The sequence below is a fragment of the Tachypleus tridentatus genome, chromosome 12 (genome assembly GCF_004210375.1).
Source record: "Tachypleus tridentatus isolate NWPU-2018 chromosome 12, ASM421037v1, whole genome shotgun sequence".
Lineage (NCBI taxonomy): Eukaryota > Metazoa > Arthropoda > Merostomata > Xiphosura > Limulidae > Tachypleus > Tachypleus tridentatus.
The window spans coordinates 67,559,411-67,579,973 of record NC_134836.1 but is presented as its reverse complement, the minus strand read 5'-3'; the positions used below and the strand labels follow the sequence as shown (position 1 = coordinate 67,579,973).

Sequence of the window (20,563 nt, the reverse complement as noted above, 5' to 3'; positions counted from 1 at the left end):
TATCTTGACAAGTCACCCTAATTGAGTAGCCTCCATACAAGAAAATCAGTGGAAGAAGAAACCTTCTAGGAATAGACTGAGAGGAGCCAATCATTTACAATGAAGTGAATTCTCAGTCCCAGGCCATGAAAGTGATGATAAAAGGTTTTCATTACTTGATTTAAGACATAAGGATCAAACGTTATGCTGAAAGGAAGAGCACAGAGCTGGAAAACAAGATTTTGGTGGATGAATCATAGGAAACATCCATAGAATAGAATAATCAGAATGTGAAAGAAAGCATTTTAAACATTAATCTTATTCCTCTTCAGTCCACATGAAAAGGACCACTGAAGAGAAAACAACTTCTTCATATATAAATGTGGAATGATCAGAAAATAGATAAAGAGGTAGATTACCAGATGCCAGTCTTCCTGGGGACCATAAAGAGATGAGAGTAAAAATCTGGAAAAGAGTCATGTGCACTCTTGATGATGTGCTTGGTCAAAATATCTAATATTGCCTTCTCAAGAGTGAATATAGATAGAAATGGAGAGAAGAGAAAATTAAATGGAAAAACGGAAAAGAATGGGTGGAAATGACAAGTGAAGAGATAAACCATCAATGATTAGGATTTGAAGAACTCCTTTATCAGTAGAAAATTGTGACCAGATATCAAAATTGAGACAAATTAGCTCCAACGGGTCCCAAACTAACAAAATAGTTACCAATGAGATATTCGCGGACCTAATAGCGTGCAGTGAGAGGGAAGGAAGGTCTGGATGGTAGAACAAGATGAGTGGCAGTCTGACCCAGTAGAAGAACAGAAGTTGAAAGGTGATGTTCTGAAAGGAATGAAATGACAGGAGATAATGAGAACTGATGCTGGTCCACCACTTTCAGAGAGTCAGAAAAACTGCTGAAGACAAAAGTAAAAAAAGGATGCCTGACACTGATCATGGATATATGAAGCAAGCAGGCACACATTAGTGAAAAAAATGTATTTCTTCCTAATATGTCTCTGCAGCAAATAAACCAAATAAGCAGAACAAAAAGACAGAACAAAAGAAGTGGTACAAATCATAGTGGTAAAAAGAAGAGAAAAATATTCTCCTGAAAATTCATCTGGAATACAATGAAAGTCCTCAGAAATAAATTGCAGAAAAAAAGAGCTGAGAAAAAAGGGTAGTGAGAAAAAGACAAAGACATGAAAACTAAGGAGTGGAAAGTAAAACAGGGGATGTGATCTGCTTCCTCAAGCAGGAAATAGATATTTCAAATATTAAGAATCAAGAAAGGGAAGGAATAAATGACATTGGGTGACAGAAAGTTTTTTCTTGGAATGAGACAAAGTAAACCAAAATGTTAAGTGAAGAAGGAAAGACTAAGTAATCTTGAGCAAAGAACATAAAGAATCATAAAACACAGGTAAAGGAGAAAGAAAGGAACATGCGTGAGAAATGAAGCCCTGAATGGCTGGAGAATCAAGTAGGGAGGTACCCAATAAAATCCACAAGTTAATCAAAATCATCTACCTGATCAAATTCAAAATGAGGTGAAGAAGCATCAGAATAATGGACAAGAACAGAGGGTCTAGCATGCTTAATAGATTCCACAAAACAACGCAAAATGGCTGTAAAGTCAATTATCCATCTAACACCATAGAAGAAATAGTAAGTGTAAGTAACATCATCAATCACACATGCCAAAGTTGAAGTTACCATCACTGTAGAGTTTAATTACAAAGTAAAGCTGTGAAGACAAAGCCAAAATACAAAGTTTCATTAACAAATGCAAATCTCATCAAACTGAAGCCAGACAAAACTTAAGCATATCTATATCATACAATGCTGAGGCAAAGAATAACATTATAATGGTTGGAAATGCATGGGGGAGTTAATGTGCATGGAGGTGATGTCATTCTCCTGTTGGTATAGGATTTGTTACATAATGACATAATCATGTGGAGTTCACATTAAACACATGAATTTATGTGGTAGTTATCTCAGGGCTAATAGCATGTGTATCTCGTAAACTAGTATTTGTGTAAGCAGAGGTGAATTATCGTCATAGATATGATGAGTAATAAATTTTGATTATGGTGTAAAATGTCTAGAAATATGTAGAATTAAAACAGGTTAAAGTAATATAAGGAAAACTAAGCCCATAATGATACGATATCCTTTAATCTTGTATTAATTGTACACGAACTGAAGAAATAAAAGTTATTGTGATTTTATCAAACTTCAAAACCGAGTATAGCATCAACCATTCATTCTATATTACACCCTACACTTGAACCCTTTTGACCTTTTAATTGTTGTTCCCTAAGTCTTGGATTGTTAGAAAAGAGTATTTTACTCAGCCAACTGAGAGGCTACAATATCATGACAATTTTCTGTAAACATTATATTATTCAGTAAAGTTAGTTCTTTTATAAAAACAATACATAATATACTTCTGTACACATGTTTTGATGTAGTAATACTTAACTTCATTAATAGGTACCCAGTAATTTTTTATGTCACAAAGAGCAACAGAACAGAGTTATGAGGAACAGAATGAAACAGAAGCACTGTAAGTAGTGACATTAACTGAAATCACTTGAAATTCTTTAAAACATTCACTGTGCCTCATTACAGAGACAGCTCCTTTTCGGTACTTTAACAGGGAAGAAAACACATAGAAGAGAGGAGGAAGACCTGTACTTTGCATCCAGCTTACTGTTTTCATCTAATGTCTCTTCCGAAAATACAGATTCAAAATTAAATTTTTCTGGAACTTTTTGAGAATCACGTCAACATTTTGTTTCATTTCATAGAATCATTTTTAGTCAACTCCCTTCTCTTTCTGGAAAAGCACATAAAAACGCGTTATCCTTCTTCGCTACACATTTCTCACTTTAGGCTTACTAGTGACTCAACAGGCTCAAAATGCTAAAACTAGGCTTCGATACTCGTGGTTGGTATAACACAGATAATTCACTGTATAATTTTGTGCGTAACAACAAACAAACTTCTCACGTGTTGATTTTTCTAAAGCACATAAAACATACATAGAGTTAACCAATTATATGTATTTTGCAAGTTGCCAGAATTAATAATAATAATTTGTATAACCATATGTGCATAAGTTGACAGGGAGAAAATGCCATAGCTTCATTACCACGACTTGCAATGGTTGACAGGAGTAATAACTAATGCTGTATTACACGAACTTTATCTTACTCTCATGTGGTAATTCATAATTATACAGCCATAAATTATTTTATTCATTACAAGTTATTATCGTAGATTCACAGCCTTAGATCTTACTGACTGAGACAGATAATTACATAAAAAGTTATGTCATTAGGTTTCATTCAAATAATATTATAAATTTAAAATAAATAAATATCTAAGTACTCTTATGTAATTTTTAAAAATAAGTCTGAACTCATCTTGACATCGACAGCAAAAAAAACAAAAAAGACCCGTAAGTACAAGTCTGAACTCAGGTTACAACAGTTAAATGAGTAATTGATATATATATGCAGAATCATCATAAAAAAAAAAACAACTGTTGATACTACACCAAGTCTTCGCTCTTATTTGAAATGTTTACTTACATAAGGGGAGAAGACATTGAGATAGAGACAATCCTCTTCCACAAGGTCGATGCCCTTGTCAATGCCATAGTACTCAACATGCTGTGGACAAGATGGTTTATATTTTGTTGCTTGAATTAGTCTTGTATTAAATGGAGGCCGAGGTTCCTAAAGTAAAATTCATACTTGTTAGACATCTTAAAAACTATATAGATAAACAGATATGTAAAATTGTATCTTTTCAACTCGGCTTTGATTTTAGGGTGCAGTGTGCGTATATCACAACTGTCAGTAAAGGTAAATCACATTTAAATATCATTCTGATGGTATTACATTTGAAGACGTTTTTACTTTCTGACAAAGCCCAAGTAAACACACATATAAGAAAAATATATTTCTAAAAATTTAATGTGTGTATATATACATACATATATAAATGTTTGCGGTGTACAATTTGTAAATTATTTTATATATTACGTCTGGCAACAATACCTTTGGCTTTTATATTAATAACACCCAGTACTGAATATTTTGTACAAGCTAATTATGAACCACGATAGTGGTTCGTGATAGGGATCGCCAATTTGTTCTTCTTTATTATTGTTTAATATATTTCTGTCAGCTTGCAGTAAAAATAGCTGTGAATGTTGTAATAAAATTTGAGCATTGTTACAAAATGTGTCATTACATGTTGTTTAGGGTAGTTTTTTTTTAAGTACCTAACAAATAAAATCGTATTAATGTAATCTATGGTTTATATGGAGCTTTACAATTTACTACATGCATACCTATATAGCTGAAGCCAGGCCGTAAATGTAAGTTAATGTTTATATGGCAGGTGTTTGACATGAGAGTATTATTTACTTCAGATTATGTAAGCATTAAAGTAGGTTATTTTTAGAAACGATAGTTATTGCTAGTTTGATTACATAATTGTTTACAAATCATTTGTGGCATAGTTCAATTTTTGTGAATTGAGATCATGTTACTTGAACTTCTAAATTTTTCTCATTGCTTTAAATGAGTGTTGTTGCCTCATAAGGCCTTGCAGTTTGTAGAAAGTTCTAGGCCTCAACCGGAAAATATTCATAGGCGACCAAGTTAGCACAAGTAAATTACTGAAAGTGAAAGCAAAAGTAAAGTGTATGTGAGTTTAGTTGTAATGAACAATTTATAAAGCAAGTTCCCAGTTGGTATTGTAATAACAGAGACAAACGAAAATAACTTGTCTTGTTAAAGGGTGTTCTAAAGTAATTAAACCCGCCTCTGAAAACACTGAAGAAAAATAGATAATTATTTAAAGTTCTGGATACAACTGCGGTAATCAATAGTTTAGAAAATTGTTTGTACACACAATTGACATGTTTTGAATATATTATTTTAAAACAAGAGGATTATGTGCTATCTCCTTATTGTTGAAATTTATCAATAACAAGTGACAAACACCTATTGTAAAAAAAATCTGGCCTGTATAAAATCCGATATTGGTTAGCCAGCCAGGATTATACAGTGATAAATGACAATAAAATAAGACGTGAATAACAGCAGAAGTAGGACTATATGTGAAAATTGTATTAGATAACATGTTGTTCAATTTGAAACAGCTAAAAATTTTAATTTTAATTTAAAAATTAATTGAATGTCTATATATATATCAAATTTATATTTGCCAACAAGGTTGATACACACAATTTTCCTTCTTAGCACAAACATATTTTAATATACAAACAACGATACAATTTATAATAACGATTATTACAAACAGTTATTACAAATTAACAATCAATACTATGTCTTCTATCTGGTCTGAAACTGGATATTTTATCGACGTTTCACGACGAGCAAATTAATTCTGTGTTGATGCACAGGTACGTTTCACTTGACTGGAAGCGAACTAGCTTTATTCTTGGCTGGTCTCACATGGCTTAAAAGCTGACTTTTCACAGAGGAAGATATCTAATATCCTCATAGAAATACTAAGGTCCAAAATCAATTCTTTGAAGTTGAACAGTTTGTAATTTTCGAAATATATATACGTTCCTGGTCAAATATTTGTAGTTTTATGATTAATAAAAATTTATCAAAATTATAGCTTACGTGGTTTATAGAATACTTGTTTGGTTTGTTTTGGAATTTCGCATAGAATACTAGAGGGAAGGCCATCACCACCCACCGCCAACTCTTGGGCTACTTGCAATTATACCAATAATAAACCCGCGACCCTCGGATTACGAGTCGCACGCCTTACGCGCTAAACGGTGTAATAAACGGTGTGTTGGTTTATAAACGCTATAGTGAGATTCTTACATTTGAGAATCTTCCACAAATTTAGAGAACATGCGGGAATTTTGCAACGCATATTTTACACTATTAGTTACATGCATTTCAAAATATATATACAAATAAAACAAACACTGATATTGAAATAAAAACATAATAATAAATCCATGCAACCTCCCTTCTTAGAGAGAAAATTGGCATTAGACAATTTTAAAAAAAGATACTTTACATATATACATATATACACACATATTGACAACAATACATTGAATATTATACTCTGTCAAATAATTATACAACTTCAGTAATCATGGCAATATATAACACAATCAATACAAATATTCTTATGATCATAAAACTCAACAGCACCCAAAAGTACTTAAACACAAATGTTATCTTTCTGGCAAAACACAACGAATATTCACGAGACTAGGGGGAAGGTCTTTGTTTGTTTGTTTGTTTTTTGAATTTCGCACAAAGCTACTCGAGGGCTATCTGTGCTAGTCGTCCCTAATTTAGCAGTGTAAGACTAGAGGGAAGGCAGCTAGTCATCACCACCCACCGCCAACTCTTGGGCTACTCTCTTACCAACGAATAGTGGGATTGACCGTTACTTATAACGCCCCCACGGCTGAAAAGGTGAGCATGTTTGGCGCGACGGGAAGGTCTTTGAAAGCTGGGATAGGTTTCAAAGGAGAAGCAGGAATTTTCTGGTTAGGTTTTCCAATTAACTGACATATATGACAAATTTTATAAAACTGAGAAACATCTTGCCTAATTTTTTTTGACCAAATGAAATTTCTCATAATTTTGTCATGTCTTCTTGACGCCTAAATGACTTTCCTTGGGGAGTTCATGGGCAATTTTCAATATTTCAGAATGATAAGCTTTTGGAACAACAGTTTGAGAAACAAAAGCCCAGTCCTCTGAAGCTGGCACATTCGATGGTTTTCATTTTATCATAAGCACACCATTTTCAAATAGTAATGATTTTTAACTTTCTCCATTTCATATTTTGAGAGTGTATATTTAAATAGTGAAGGGATCCGTTTCTTCCTGGGCAATAACTTTACTTCTAGTAAACATAACTTCAATAGGTGAACTAAATTCTTAATTTTTATCTACCAAAGAATTGTATGGAAAAGTATTCATAAGATCTCCATTGGATCTCAAAAAGTCTGAGATAAATCTATAATGTCGTTCTCTAAATACATGTCTGGCATTTATATCTCAGAACGGCTGGAATGGGTATTAACACTTTTACTGATAAGGAGAGAACAACGTTTCGACCTTCCTTGATCATCTTCAGGTTAAAAAAAAGATGTCTGGCATTTGTTTTTAGTTTAGCTTGAGCTCGAGTCACAGCATACGAGAGAAACAAATCTGGATTCTCCTCAACAGCAACATCATCATCATCATCCTTATATGAAACAGTGATTGGCTTGCTAACCATTTTTGGTTCAACAACAACTTTTCTCCAGCCAAAATGTTTCCCAAGAATAATGATACACCCTTAATTGACAGAGTAGATCTTACTTCAACCATATCTGGTCCAAAACTCGGTTTGATGCTAAATAAAGGTTGCGAAGAGAAACATTAACAAGGCCATCCTCAACACCCTGAGCAATAATAGACTTATCGGTGACAGAACTGGATTTTAATGGCAGCATTCTTTCAAAGAACAATGAATGAGTCGCCACAGTATCACGTAGAATACACATGGGTATGGATTTAGCAATGTCATTTGTCAAAAAACACAGAAGCAACAAACACAAAAGGTCTAAATTCCTCTCTAATTACATAGCATTTTTATTAGTGGTCAAATAAACAACATCGAGTGGTCTGGTGAAGCTACATCCATATGTGTACATGAACCAATTTAGTGTTGCCTCCTTTTCTTTTTCAAACACAATCAGACTCAACACGACCAGTTTTTGTTGTTGTTTTTTTAAAAAATGACAGACAAACCTTGGTGAAGTTTTGTCCTGTCTGTAAGAAGTTTTCGAACTAGAGAATGTGAATTTTCAGTAGAATCCTCAACTTTATTGGATTTAACAGATAGAGGTTTTTGCTGAGATGGCAGGAAGTTCTTCTGAAAAATGAAAAATTGGTTTTATGTGTTAAAATGAAATCATTGGAAAGAACAGACTCCACACAAGTTTGGTTTTCTTGCTTGCGAATACTTAATTTTTTGGTGATAAGCCTCTGATACTAACTCGTATGCTTTGAGAATAGCTGTTTTAACTTTATGTTAATCTATACAATATTCTAGAGAGAGAGTGGCATAAGCTTCTTGTGCTTTATCAATTAAAGCACTTTGTAATAATAATAATCATTTTACAGTGGGCCATTCCATGGTGTGGGCAACCTTTTCAAAATCTTGGAAATATTTATCAATCTCATTCGCATTAAATGATGGTATTTTAAAATATCGATTGAGTTCAAAATTGTCATTTGGCCCTGGTTGATCGGAGTTGAGTCTAATTTTTCATTTCTTCTAGCCTAATTTGTTGGCTTCGATGTGAGCTTCTTCCTTCTCTTCTTCGGCTTCGATACGGACGTCTTCGGCCTTGAGACATTTACTTCCTCTTTCAGCTTAGATACGAGCTTGCTCTTTCTCTTTCTCGGAGTTGATACAAACTTACTCATTTTGGGCTTGTTCGGGTTTGTTCGGTCTCGAGACATTTACTTCCTCTTTAAGCTTCAATATGAGATTTTTCAAGCTCGATTTGTTTAAGTTTTAGCTGAATTTCTAACATATCTTTATCACTCAACTCCAATTGGCTAGTGGAGACAATAGAGTATTCCCCTTATGCTTCCTCAGACAACAAACCATTATCAACTAATATTTCAACAACACACTTTTAGTTCATTTTTTTTCATTGGTTTCTTAAATTTTAATTTTAAAATTTTGGCAATTCCTAGTAATTAAATTTTGTTATATCTTTCTACTTGTTTGAGGAATGGTGTTTTAATAATATCCTGATGATCAGAAGTGATTAAATCTTGTTGGCACTGATAAATATAATTATTTGTATTTTAATTTAGGTTGAATTTTGCCCCTGATTCAGTTATTATAGTTTCGTAATTTATTACATTACGCATTATAATCTATATCGAACGAGTCTCCGATTTATTACGTTATGCAAAGTAGTATCACAAATCTTAGTAATGCTGAGGTACGTTTAGAATAACTGGTTATGTTTCAATAAAGTGAGTTAATGACAGTTTTATATGAAAAATAAAATCTATAAAACAAACCATTAAAACTTACAAATACCATGAAAACAAGTATTAAAAGAACGAAATGTGTATTTTCTTATAGCAAAGCTACATGTGGTTATAAGCTGAGTCTACGGCAGAAACGAACGCTGATTTTATAACTGTAACTCCATAGACTTACTGTTGTACCAGCGGGGAACAGTAAGAACTGACGAGCAGTGCACTATTTACTCACCTGCAGAAAGTTTGTAATTGTTTATCAGGAGATGATATTCTCTCTTGTGCAGTTTGGTGGATAAGAAGAACACTTGTATCTTTTTATATATTAACCAAAAGAACTCCAAAGATTTGTACTGTCAGTTTGGGTTTGTATTCAGGTAAATACTCCTGGAGAAGCTGTTCCTCCCCCTAGTGGCCCAGAGGAATGTCTGTAGGTTTATACCACTGGAGACCGGGTTTCGATACCCGCGGTGGGCAGAGCACAGATAGCTCTTTGTGTAGGGCTTTGTGCTCAATAACAGACCTAAAGATGTGTAAAAATGTATCGCAGGATGGCTGGTATGGGTATTAACACTTTTAGTAATAAAGCAGAGAACAACGTTTCGACCTTCTTAGGCCATCTTCAGGTCAATGTTAAAATATATTTGGTGTGTAACTGTCAACTTTTTCAGAAGAGGCTGATTTTCACACAAAGCTAAATAATGCAGCGGGAGAAAACCATGTTTAGAAACATTTGCTTTGGATGCAACCTAGAGTGTATCATCCTAAAAACTACAGTTTAATTTATACACAGAGCAAGGCAGGTTCGAAACTATTCTTGTAATCCGAACGCGTTACTTTACTTTTTTGTTTTTCATCTCGTGCGAGCGAATTTGTCTTTTTAAAACATGAATAAATAGTTTCATATAAATTATATAACTTCATAATAGACGTATTCAATTATTCATTTATTTATAGTTGACAAGTGAAAAATTGTGAAAGATTGCATGCTGTGAATTATAGATATGGTATTTCAAAAGTCACTGCATTTGTTGACAAAACAGGGCACAATAAAAAGCAAGTACGTGTATGTTTTACTTTAATCATTTATTTTTGTCATAAGTAAAATGGTGCTTCTCGCTGAAGGTAGTTTTGGTAACACCAATACCTTAGAAATAGCAAAACTATCCTTGCTGCACAGAGAAACTGGTCTGTATTCGTGGTTTACTTTGGAGTGGAACCAGAAGTGGTCAGAAATTTAAGATTTAGTTTCGTCTCGCTCGTGATTATACTTATTTTTACTCTTACGTGAATGTTGTTTTAATCAATAATGATGATTGGAAAATAATCTCTAATTCTTTCACTGCCGTTTCAAGCTATCCAGAAAAGTCCTGGAGAATAAATAGAATAAAGTTATTATTGGTTATTTACTTATAACTTCCCGTCTGGCACACCACAACTCAATTACGAAGAAAAGACGTAGGGTGATCGAAGGTCCTCGCACTAATTACACAGAGAACCAAGGCTATAACTTTTATTTTACTGTACTTCGAACAATTTATATATTTCAGATAATTCATATCAATGTACATAGCTTGATAAACAACATGTGAACGTATATCAAGATTACATTTTTTACCAACAGACAAATAATTGATCAAAATGAAGTACAACAACAAAATTACTTTGGATTGTTGAACAAAATTATCTTATTAAGAATAAATGGATATTTAAATAGTAAGTTCTTGTCCAATCCTTTTCCATGCCGGGTCGGAAGCTCGAAAATGGGGTTTGCGGAAAAGGTAGATGCTTAAGGTAGTTGATGTATATTGTCAAGTTTTTCTTATTGTGTTGTAGGGGATCGTGTTTGTTTCACGTGTCTGGTGTGTCTGCTAAGCTAAGATTTTGCTTAAGAGGGAATTATGAAATTTTCAATTATTTTTATAAGAAGGATCGAGAATGATGCATCTTTCTCAAGGTGTTTTCATTTTGTTTCTGGTATATAAACAGAGAGGCGATATGAAATTCTGATCACATTCAGTTGTGCTCTATATTTATATAGGTTAACATGTTACATGTAATGACGTTACCATTTCTTGTTACCTATCTGATGTTCACTTTATAGATTAATAAGAGGGTTTGGGCATCGCAACCTTTGGCGTAACCACCTATTATAATAAAATAATTTAACCTTTGGCATGCTTTTCCCAAAGTTTCACGAAAGTGAGAGTGTAAATCTGTTGGATTAGGTTATGCCCAAAAACTTGATGATAGACAGAAAGCTGGCATGATTTACTTTTTTTTTCTGTTTCTCTTCAGTATTTTACTGAATGCTGTAACTTGTGATCTTAATGGTTTAAGTGTCATGTGTTTGGTGTTACACCACTTATTTTTGTAATCTAGGTGAGAGTCACGTGACGTATTCCATACGGTCGTGTTATCTGGATATTGCAATGTGAAAGTTTGAGTTAGTACGGGAAAGTTGATGTCATTTAGAAAGATGATAACAGATAACGAGATTAATACGGAGCCCCACATACTATAAAACATATTCAATATAACTGCAGAATGTCGCAAGAATCCGTTATGTTGCCTCTCCTGTACATCGTATTTGTCAATGATATTCTTTTCCCTGAACTAACATATACATACCACTCTCAACAGTTCGACGGCATAGCAGTCTGAACATATCTAGAAAACCAGTTACAGCTACGACACGCTTCCGAAAATCTCTAAACCTAATTCTCAAATGGTCTAACAAATGGCGAGTGGTACTTAATCCAACAAAAACACATAGAATATTACGTAAGCATATGAAAACTCTCAAGAAAATCAAACTAAAGCTAGAAGAAATACAGTTACGACATAAAGTGTTCGTACCCCTGCGTCGTGAGTACTTTTTCCTCATAACTTAAGAACCAACGATATATGTTTTACATTGTTGTCAACTAAACTTTCGAGGATTTCGCCTAATGTTTATAAAATGATTTTTTGTTGTTTTTTTTAAATTTCGCACAAAGCTACTGGAGGGCTATCTGTGCTAGCCGTCTCTAATTTAGCAGTGTAAGACTAGAGGGAAGGCAGCTAGTCATCACCACCCACCGCCAACTCTTTTACCAACGAATAGTGGGATTGACCGTAACATTATAACGCCCCCACGGCTGGTAAGGCGAGCATGTTTGGTGCGACGGGGATGCGAACCCGCGACCCTCAGATTACGAGTCGCACGCCTTAACACGCTTGGCCATGCTGGGCCGCTTATAAAATGAAGCGCCAAGAGAAAGCAATAGAATATTATTTGTCAGCAACAATCAATAAACCCTAAGCCTTGGACACTATAATTGTAATTAATGCTTATTAATAGGAAAATTACAGATATTTGACCAAGAATGTTTATATTACGAACTCTTTAACTTCGGAGAATTAACTTTGGAAGTTAGTGGTGATACGAAACAAAACAAACGAACAAAAACTCATGTCTGAAGAATAGAGCTAGTTAGCATTCCCCTTAAAGGCCTGGCATGGCCAAGCGCGTAAGGCGTGCGACTCGTTATCCGAGGGTTGCGGGTTCGCGCCCGCGTCGCGCTAAACATGCTCGTCCTCCCAGCCGTGGGGGTGTATAATGTTACAGTCAATCCCACTATTCGTTGGTAAAAGAGTAGCCCAAGAGTTGGCGGTGGGTGGTGATGACTAGCTGCCTTCTCTCTAGTCTTACACTGCTAAATTAGGGACGGTTAGCACAGATAGCCCTCGAGTAGCTTTGTGCAAAAAAACAAACAAACAAGCATTCCCCTTAAGTGAAGTGTATCTGCTTTTAGAAAATATAAAAGTAATTTGCGCCTCGTGGACCTGGACCGTTGAAAAAATATTCAATTCCAGACCAAATAGAAAACTGAATATTGTTTGTGAGTTTTTCTATATAAATATTTATTTGTGACAACATTATTACAAGTTGTATTGTTATTTGTACATTAATATATATTTATCTTAAGAAATAAAATTATGTTTATCAATCTTGTTGACAAATATAACAAATGTGATACATATTAGCATTTAACTAATTTCTAAATTAAAATTAAAACTTTCGGCTATTTAAAATTGTAAAACGTAACTTGTGTAACATACTAAATAGCATGGCATGGCCAGTTGGTTAAGGCATTCTACTCGTAATATGAGGGAAGCGGGTTCGAATCCCGGTCACACAAAACATGCTGACACTTTCAGCCGTGGCAGGGTTATAATGTTACGGTCAATCCCACTATTCGTTGGTAAGAGAGTAGCCCAAGAGTTGGCGGTGGGTGGTGATGACTAGCTGCCTTCCCTCTAGTCTTACACTGCTAAATTAGGGACGACTAGCACAGATAGCCCTCGAGTAGCTTTGTGCGAAATTAAAAAAAAAAAAACAAACAAACAAACAAAGACCTTCCCCCTAGTCTCGTGAATATTCGTTGTGTTTTGCCAGAAAGATAACATTTGTGTTTAAGTACTTTTGGGTGCTGTTGAGTTTTATGATCATAAGAATATTTGTATTGATTGTGTTATATATTGCCATGATTACTGAAGTTGTATAATTATTTGACAGAGTATAATATTCAATGTATTGTGGTCAATATGTGTGTATATATGTATATATGTAAAGTATCTTTTTTAAAATTGTCTAATGCCAATTTTTTCTCTAAGAAGGGAGGTTGCATGGATTTATTATTATGTTTTTATTTCAATATCAGTGTTTGTTTTATTTGTATATATATTTTGAAATGCATGTAACTAATAGTGTAAAATATGCGTTGCAAAATTCCCGCATGTTCTCTAAATTTGTGGAAGATTCTCAAATGTAAGAATCTCACTATAGCGTTTATAAAGCAACACGTCGTTTATTATTATTGGTTTGCAATGGTTAGTATACTATAAACCACGTAAGCTATAATTTTGATAAATTTTTATTAATAATAAAACTACAAATATTTGACCAGGAACGTATATATATTTCGAAAATTACAAACTGTTCAACTTCAAAGAACTGAGTTCGGACCTTAGTATTTCTATGAGGATATTAGATATCTTCCTCTGTGAAAAGTCAGCTTTTAAGCCATGTGAGACCAGCCAAGAATAAAGCTAGTTCGCTTCCAGTCAAGTGAAACGTACCTGTGCATCAACACAGAATTAATTTGCTCGTCGTGAAACGTCGATAAAATATTCAGTTTCAGACCAGATAGAAGACATAGTATTGATTGTTAATTTGTAATAACTATTTGTAATAATCGTTATTATAAACTGTATCGTTGTTTGTATATTAAAATATGTTTGTGCTAAGAAGGAAAATTGTGTGTATCAACCTTGTTGGCAAATATAAATTTGATATATATATAGACATTCAATTAATTTTTAAATTTAAATTAAAATTTTTAGCTGTTTCAAATTAAACAACATGTTATGTAATACAATTTTCACATATAGTCCTACTTCTGCTGCTATTCACGTCTTATTTTATTGTCATTTATCACTGTATAATCCTGGCTGGCTAACCAATATCGGATTTTATACAGGCCAGATTTTTTTTTACAATAGGTGTTTGTCACTTGTTATTGATAAATTTCAACAATAAGGAGTCCTCGTGTACTTTTGCGCAAAATTACAAACAAACAAACATAATAAATCGGTGACTTGTCCGAGATAAATTATAATACGTTACAATCATCATGTGTTACCTTACAGCCAGCGCACAGGACAGACAGCCTATTCGACGACTATCCTGTGAAAGGGGTTTTCTCCGGGCACTTCGGTTTTCCCCCATATCTAAATTCAAAAATTTATCAACATTCTCGATAAATCTATCTTAATAATTGGTGTTAACAACAATAATAATAATAATTTATAAGTTTCCTCAAGTCCACGCGATCAAAGACTCAATACTTCGAAAGCTTATCTGGATCTCGCGGACCTCGTGGACTCCACCACCGCTGGACAAGAAGAACTTCACCGTGCCTGCTCCGACATTCTTCACAGCGTATCTCGTCCGCTGGTCTCAATTCCTTTCATACACTTTCATAAATTCTCACTAATCTCAACAAACATAACTACTGAAGTATTTCAGTCTCGTTGAAAGGAAACAACTGTTCCCAAACATCCCAGTTAGGAAGAGAAGGGAAACACAATTTTGCACTTTATTCTTTCAAACTACATTACTGCGACGTTTAGTTTTTTACAGGGTCCTGTAAGACTCACGCTTGTAAAATAAAGGTTGTGGATACGCTTTTATCGATTTTGACTTTAACTTATCCGTCTGTTAAAAAACTGGAAACCATCGTATGAGATGTATTGGAATTTCGAGTGCTGATAGCTTATATGGTAGGCCATTAGGCCAAACAGTGTTGAATGTTATTTTCTTTTTGACATCAAAAAAGGAGGTTTATAAATCTTGATTTCGGTTAAAATCATCTGGCTTGGTGATCTGTTGTTCGGAGTTGTTTTTTTTCCCTAGAGGCGTTTCGTAAGTCTGATTGTTTATTTGTTTCAAGATGGTAGAGTAATCTAGTTGTAATTATTTTATTAATAATTTCCCTATACAGTTTAGCAGACTTATCGGCCTATTAATTGCTGGACCACTAATGTCGCCTCCTTTCTGGGGGATGACATTTATTATTGCTGATTTCCAAATATTGGGAACGTAACCTGATTACAATAGTAGATTACATAAGGCATATAAATGATTTAGAAGTAAATTAGACGCTTGTTTGTGTGTTTTTAATACTACATTCCTTATCCCGTCTTTGTTAGGAGATAAATTTTTAATTTTTTAATAATGTTTTTTTTTCCGGCTAATATTATGGGTCTGGTAATACTCATGTCTGTAACTATATTACTGGGGTGTACAGTAAAGAAAAGTGGGCCTAAATGTATAATTCTTTTCTTCTATATGTTTGTTAACTTTGATGTAGTGTTTTTAATTGAAGTTAATCATTTTGACGTAGATGTGTGTGTTTTCTTATACATCGGGTTATCTGGTGAGTCCACCGAGGGGAATCGAACCGCTGATTTTAGGATTGTAAATCCGTAGATTTACCGCTGTACCAGCGAGGGACATTGACATAAGGAAAACTGTTTCACAGTAATTGCTAAACGTATTAGATTTTTCTTGGTCTGTTAGTTCAGTGTTAATACTCTACTTGCTGGTATGGTGAATCCTAGAGGTTGGATCATTTGAAATTGGTAGTTCTCCGATAGCTTTTTATCATTAAGTACGAAAAGAAACAACTTTACGGTAATGTTTGATATGTATGGTCCAAGAAAAATGTAATAGACGCATATTATGTATTGCTCATTATGGTCTCATATATTTTTTATAACACTCTAATTGACTTAGATTGTCGAGGTCTTGTCAGGTACTTTGGCTACTCTTTTGTTTTAGCTTACATAGAACTTCCACTTCCCATATATTTTGACATAGATATCTATGTAACGTTCTTTGCAGCTTTACTCGTCAAGATGAACAAACAAAATTTCCCCAACACACAAACAATCCATTTAAAGACATACATTTCACAGTAGAAATAGAACACAATAACATAATAATTTTTTAACGTTAACATCACACGAACCTCCTAAGGTTTCGCCACTAGAATTCACAGAAAAAACACATACAACGGAAATTACACACACTGGTTTTCTAATCATGTAATCCATCAAAAACCTAGGTACTCTGAAAAACCTCGTAAATTTAGCATACACTATATATACCACAGAAAACACTGATAAAAGAAGTTACGTATTTAATGTTTCACTAACATTCATCAACGTCATACTAAAATAGTTATAGAAACTATTAATAAATTTAAAAACACAGACAAGAAACATTTAACAAACAAATAAACACTCTAAAAAACATAGACAACCTAATTACTTGCACTATACCTGGATACATCTTCATATATCTTTGATTTTTAATTCCCCACACACTCACTCCTAAGTGTATGCAAATATTTTATATAAAATATTCCATATTATTTAATATTTATTCGTCTTTCTATTGTTTTTTGTTTAGCCATACATAAATAATCTGCAAAATTCACAATGAAGGATATTTATAAGAATAAGTAACTTCAATCAATTCTAGAAATTAAATACATTGTTGGATTTTGAATGTTGATTTAAATACTGAAACGTTCTTTACTGTAAAAACATGTTAATGATCACGTCTGTGAAATGAAACGTCGTACCTGTTCTAAAACTAATCTTACTGTAAAAGTTCTTAATTGTACTAAAAATGCTTAAAGTTGTTGCGATGATTCACACACCGAAATATTGCATTTTAAATTGGTGACTGTAGAAACAGTATAGAGTTTCACTAATTCTTGACACATAATGTCCTTCCAGACAACTAACCCATTACGCCAGACTAAAACTGCTGCCTTCCTACCAATTGACATTCATTCATTACAAAACAGGAGAAACAAGTTATAAAAATACAAGGATGATGTAAGGATGTCAATACTAATAAGTATACAAACAATGTGACCCCTCCAAGAGGCCTTCTGCTCCCTTCTGAGAAATTATCATATTTAATAATAATAATAATACTGTTACACTGTGTAAATCAAATTCAACAATCAAAATTATTTTAGATATTCCGTATTTTCGTCATTATTTGGTTGCACATACACGGAATGCTGACTTGAAATACATAATTAAAGTTTTAATACAACAGATTTTATATAAATGATTGATCATCACTGTACAGAAATATTAAATATAATTTATCATTATCATTAGGTGCGTGGCACTAGTATTTCTTATGGAGAAATTACGTGAATAGATAAATTAACATTAAAATTTTAGATTTGCAAAACACTTATTCGACCATTGAGTTATTAAACTTGCATTGCATATGTTTGTAACTCAATGTACCGTGTAAAGATTAACAGGGCGCTTTCAAAATTGTATTTCATTCATAACTTTTGTGCCAATCTTACCCCCTCAATGGCACAGAGGTATGTCTGCGAACTTACAGCACTAGAATTTCGATACCTCTGGAGGGCAGAGCACAGATTGTGTTGATTTGTGCTTAACTTCAAACAAACAAATCAATCTAACAACCGGATACCAAACACCTGTATGTCATGCACACCAACTACCGCGAAAAGCCTCGCCTGTAACTCTAGGTTAGCGTCACATGAGGTTACAATAACACGCAGAACGAATCATTCAACTTTCAAGAGGTAATTTACGGTTCTTTAATATTTTTAACAGCCATTAATAAAACTACAAATAAATAAAATTTGATGGTTACATTTCTGGTAAAGCATAATAATAAACCGCAGGCTTGTTAAATAGAAGATATAATTATACTTAATCTAGAATGAAGTTAAGAAATATAACAGTTTGTTATAATTACCTTGAAGCGCAATCCTTTCTCTTTAGTGGGAGGTTCAGCATATGGTATCCCCAAGAAAGCAGTGATATTATTATAAAACTTTGTAAGTGGTCTGAACTTATCACCTGGTGGCCTGTCTTGCTCAGGCACTCCAGGCCCATCGCACAAATACACATAAATACCTTCGATTTCTGTTTCAGTCCATAAAGTAACCTTTGTTGTAGTTTTTAAATTATACGTTACTGCTTCTGGACAACGTTTGTCTCCAATTTCAACATTTAAGTTTCGAGGTGCGCCTTGACTGTTATAGTTCGAACTTTGTCGATCAGAGTATGACGTCTGACTTCCTTGCCCGTACCTATCATATCTGTAACGGTCACGACTACCATACTGGAAGCTTTCGTCAGGATCTGGCGTCCTTGAGCTGTACCACTGGGCGTCAAGAGTTGGGAATATTCTAAAAACACCGATAAAGCACAAAATCAAGCCTCTTTTAGCGAACACAGCCATTTCAAAAACCGCGTATATTCATTAAAGTTTCCAAATTTTTAAAAACGTTTTTCTGGTTTTAAAGCGAAAAAGCCGAACACTCTAATTACCGACATCTCGGACACTTGAATTCAATTTATCACCTGTCCTCAAGATGGCGCTCCTAAACATGGCAAATAAACACGTACATAAAAATAAATAGCAAGCACAATTAACGCTCGTTTCACAACTTATTACTGAATGATATACTGAATATCACATTAAGATTATTACGTTAACCATTTTATCTACTAAAAACTCTGAAGATTAAATTATTAGCATAAGTACTACATATGCTACAAATCCTATTTAAATATAAATTCATTGACCTAAGTAAAATACAACTAAAAACACCATACGTATAGTAATCATGCATATTTCCTTATCTAATTGAAAACGTAACCATAGAAACAGGCGATATGATCGCCTGTTCTTTGAAAAAGGTCAGAAATCAAGTACTATTTCAACGTTTTCTTTCACAATAAAGTTTAGAGCTAAAATATTGGAGGAAAAGTACTTTGCACTACACAAGGTCGTTAAAAATAATGATAAATTAACAACTATTTCATATGTATTCCACGTATCATAAAAAACATATGTTGAAAATAGAATGATTGAACCGTATCTTTTGTGAACCTAGATAAATAACATGAATTTATTTCTTGAGAAGTTGGATTTGAATTAAGTTGTGAAAGCACAAGCTGTCTTGGTAGTAGTAAAAAAAAAACACAAAAAAAGCATAGCAGCTAACAGTTTTCACTGTTTATAATTATGTGAAATTGTGCATTTTCTGTAATTTATTCAAATATTTACCGAAGAGTAGCGTAACATATAATGATATCAATAGCAAGGTCGTATACATAATTAAAGCTGATTTTTAGTATGACTGGTCAACGACTGTACTTGCTAACAATTGATTCTTGTCGTCTGTTTTCTACTTTATTTTTATACTCGAATAATTATGTTTAATGGAATTGTAATGACATGTAGCTCTGCACTAACGAAGGGTATAATAACAAATTATATTTATTTTGCCACGAAAGTGCATAAGGGGTATCTGCAGAACCTACTATTTTTGGGGATACAAAAAATTATGTTTATGTAGTTTTGGCGCAGCCGTTTAAGATATTCAGTGTTTTTTACATAGTCCTCATTTTTCCGATGAAGCTTTAGCATTTTTGGCTTGACCCTTGACCCTTGTACACTGGCGTGCTTTATATGATTGATTGTACTTCACATAATGTGTGTTGGCTGGGAAGTGGTCACAATTGTTGCGGTCTTGATTCACTTCACAAAAAAGCAGCTTATAACCTGGTTGTCGTGAGATACCTATTCATACAAACACGTACACGAAATTATCATTTTACATAATCATGCATTCACAACCTTAAATACCGTTCTGTTTGTTTTGAATTTCGCGCAAAGCTACACGAGGTCTATCTGCACTAGCTGTCCCTAATTTAATAGTATAAGATTAGAAGAAAGGCAGCTAGTCATCACCATCCACTGCCAACTATTGAGTTACTCTTTTATCAACGAATAGTTGGATTGATCGTCACATTATAACGCCCTCACTGCTGAAAGGGCGAACATATTTCACAGAACGGCGACTCAAACCT

General features: G+C 33.8%; 1 protein-coding gene across 2 annotated transcripts in view; it reads right to left on the bottom strand.

The window, feature by feature from the left end:
* LOC143233468 (cholinesterase-like) overlaps positions 1-19,067 on the bottom strand; it is an 82,747-nt gene extending 63,680 nt beyond the window's left edge. For both annotated transcript variants that reach the window (XM_076469723.1, XM_076469724.1), the window contains exons 1-2: positions 18,438-19,067; positions 3,587-3,733 (exon numbers count right to left, since the gene is read on the bottom strand). In XM_076469723.1, coding sequence (XP_076325838.1) covers positions 3,587-3,733; positions 18,438-18,926 — 636 coding nt within the window. In that variant the 5' untranslated portion in view covers positions 18,927-19,067. The remainder of the gene's footprint in view (positions 1-3,586; positions 3,734-18,437) is intronic.
* Positions 19,068-20,563: the final 1,496 nt, after the last annotated feature.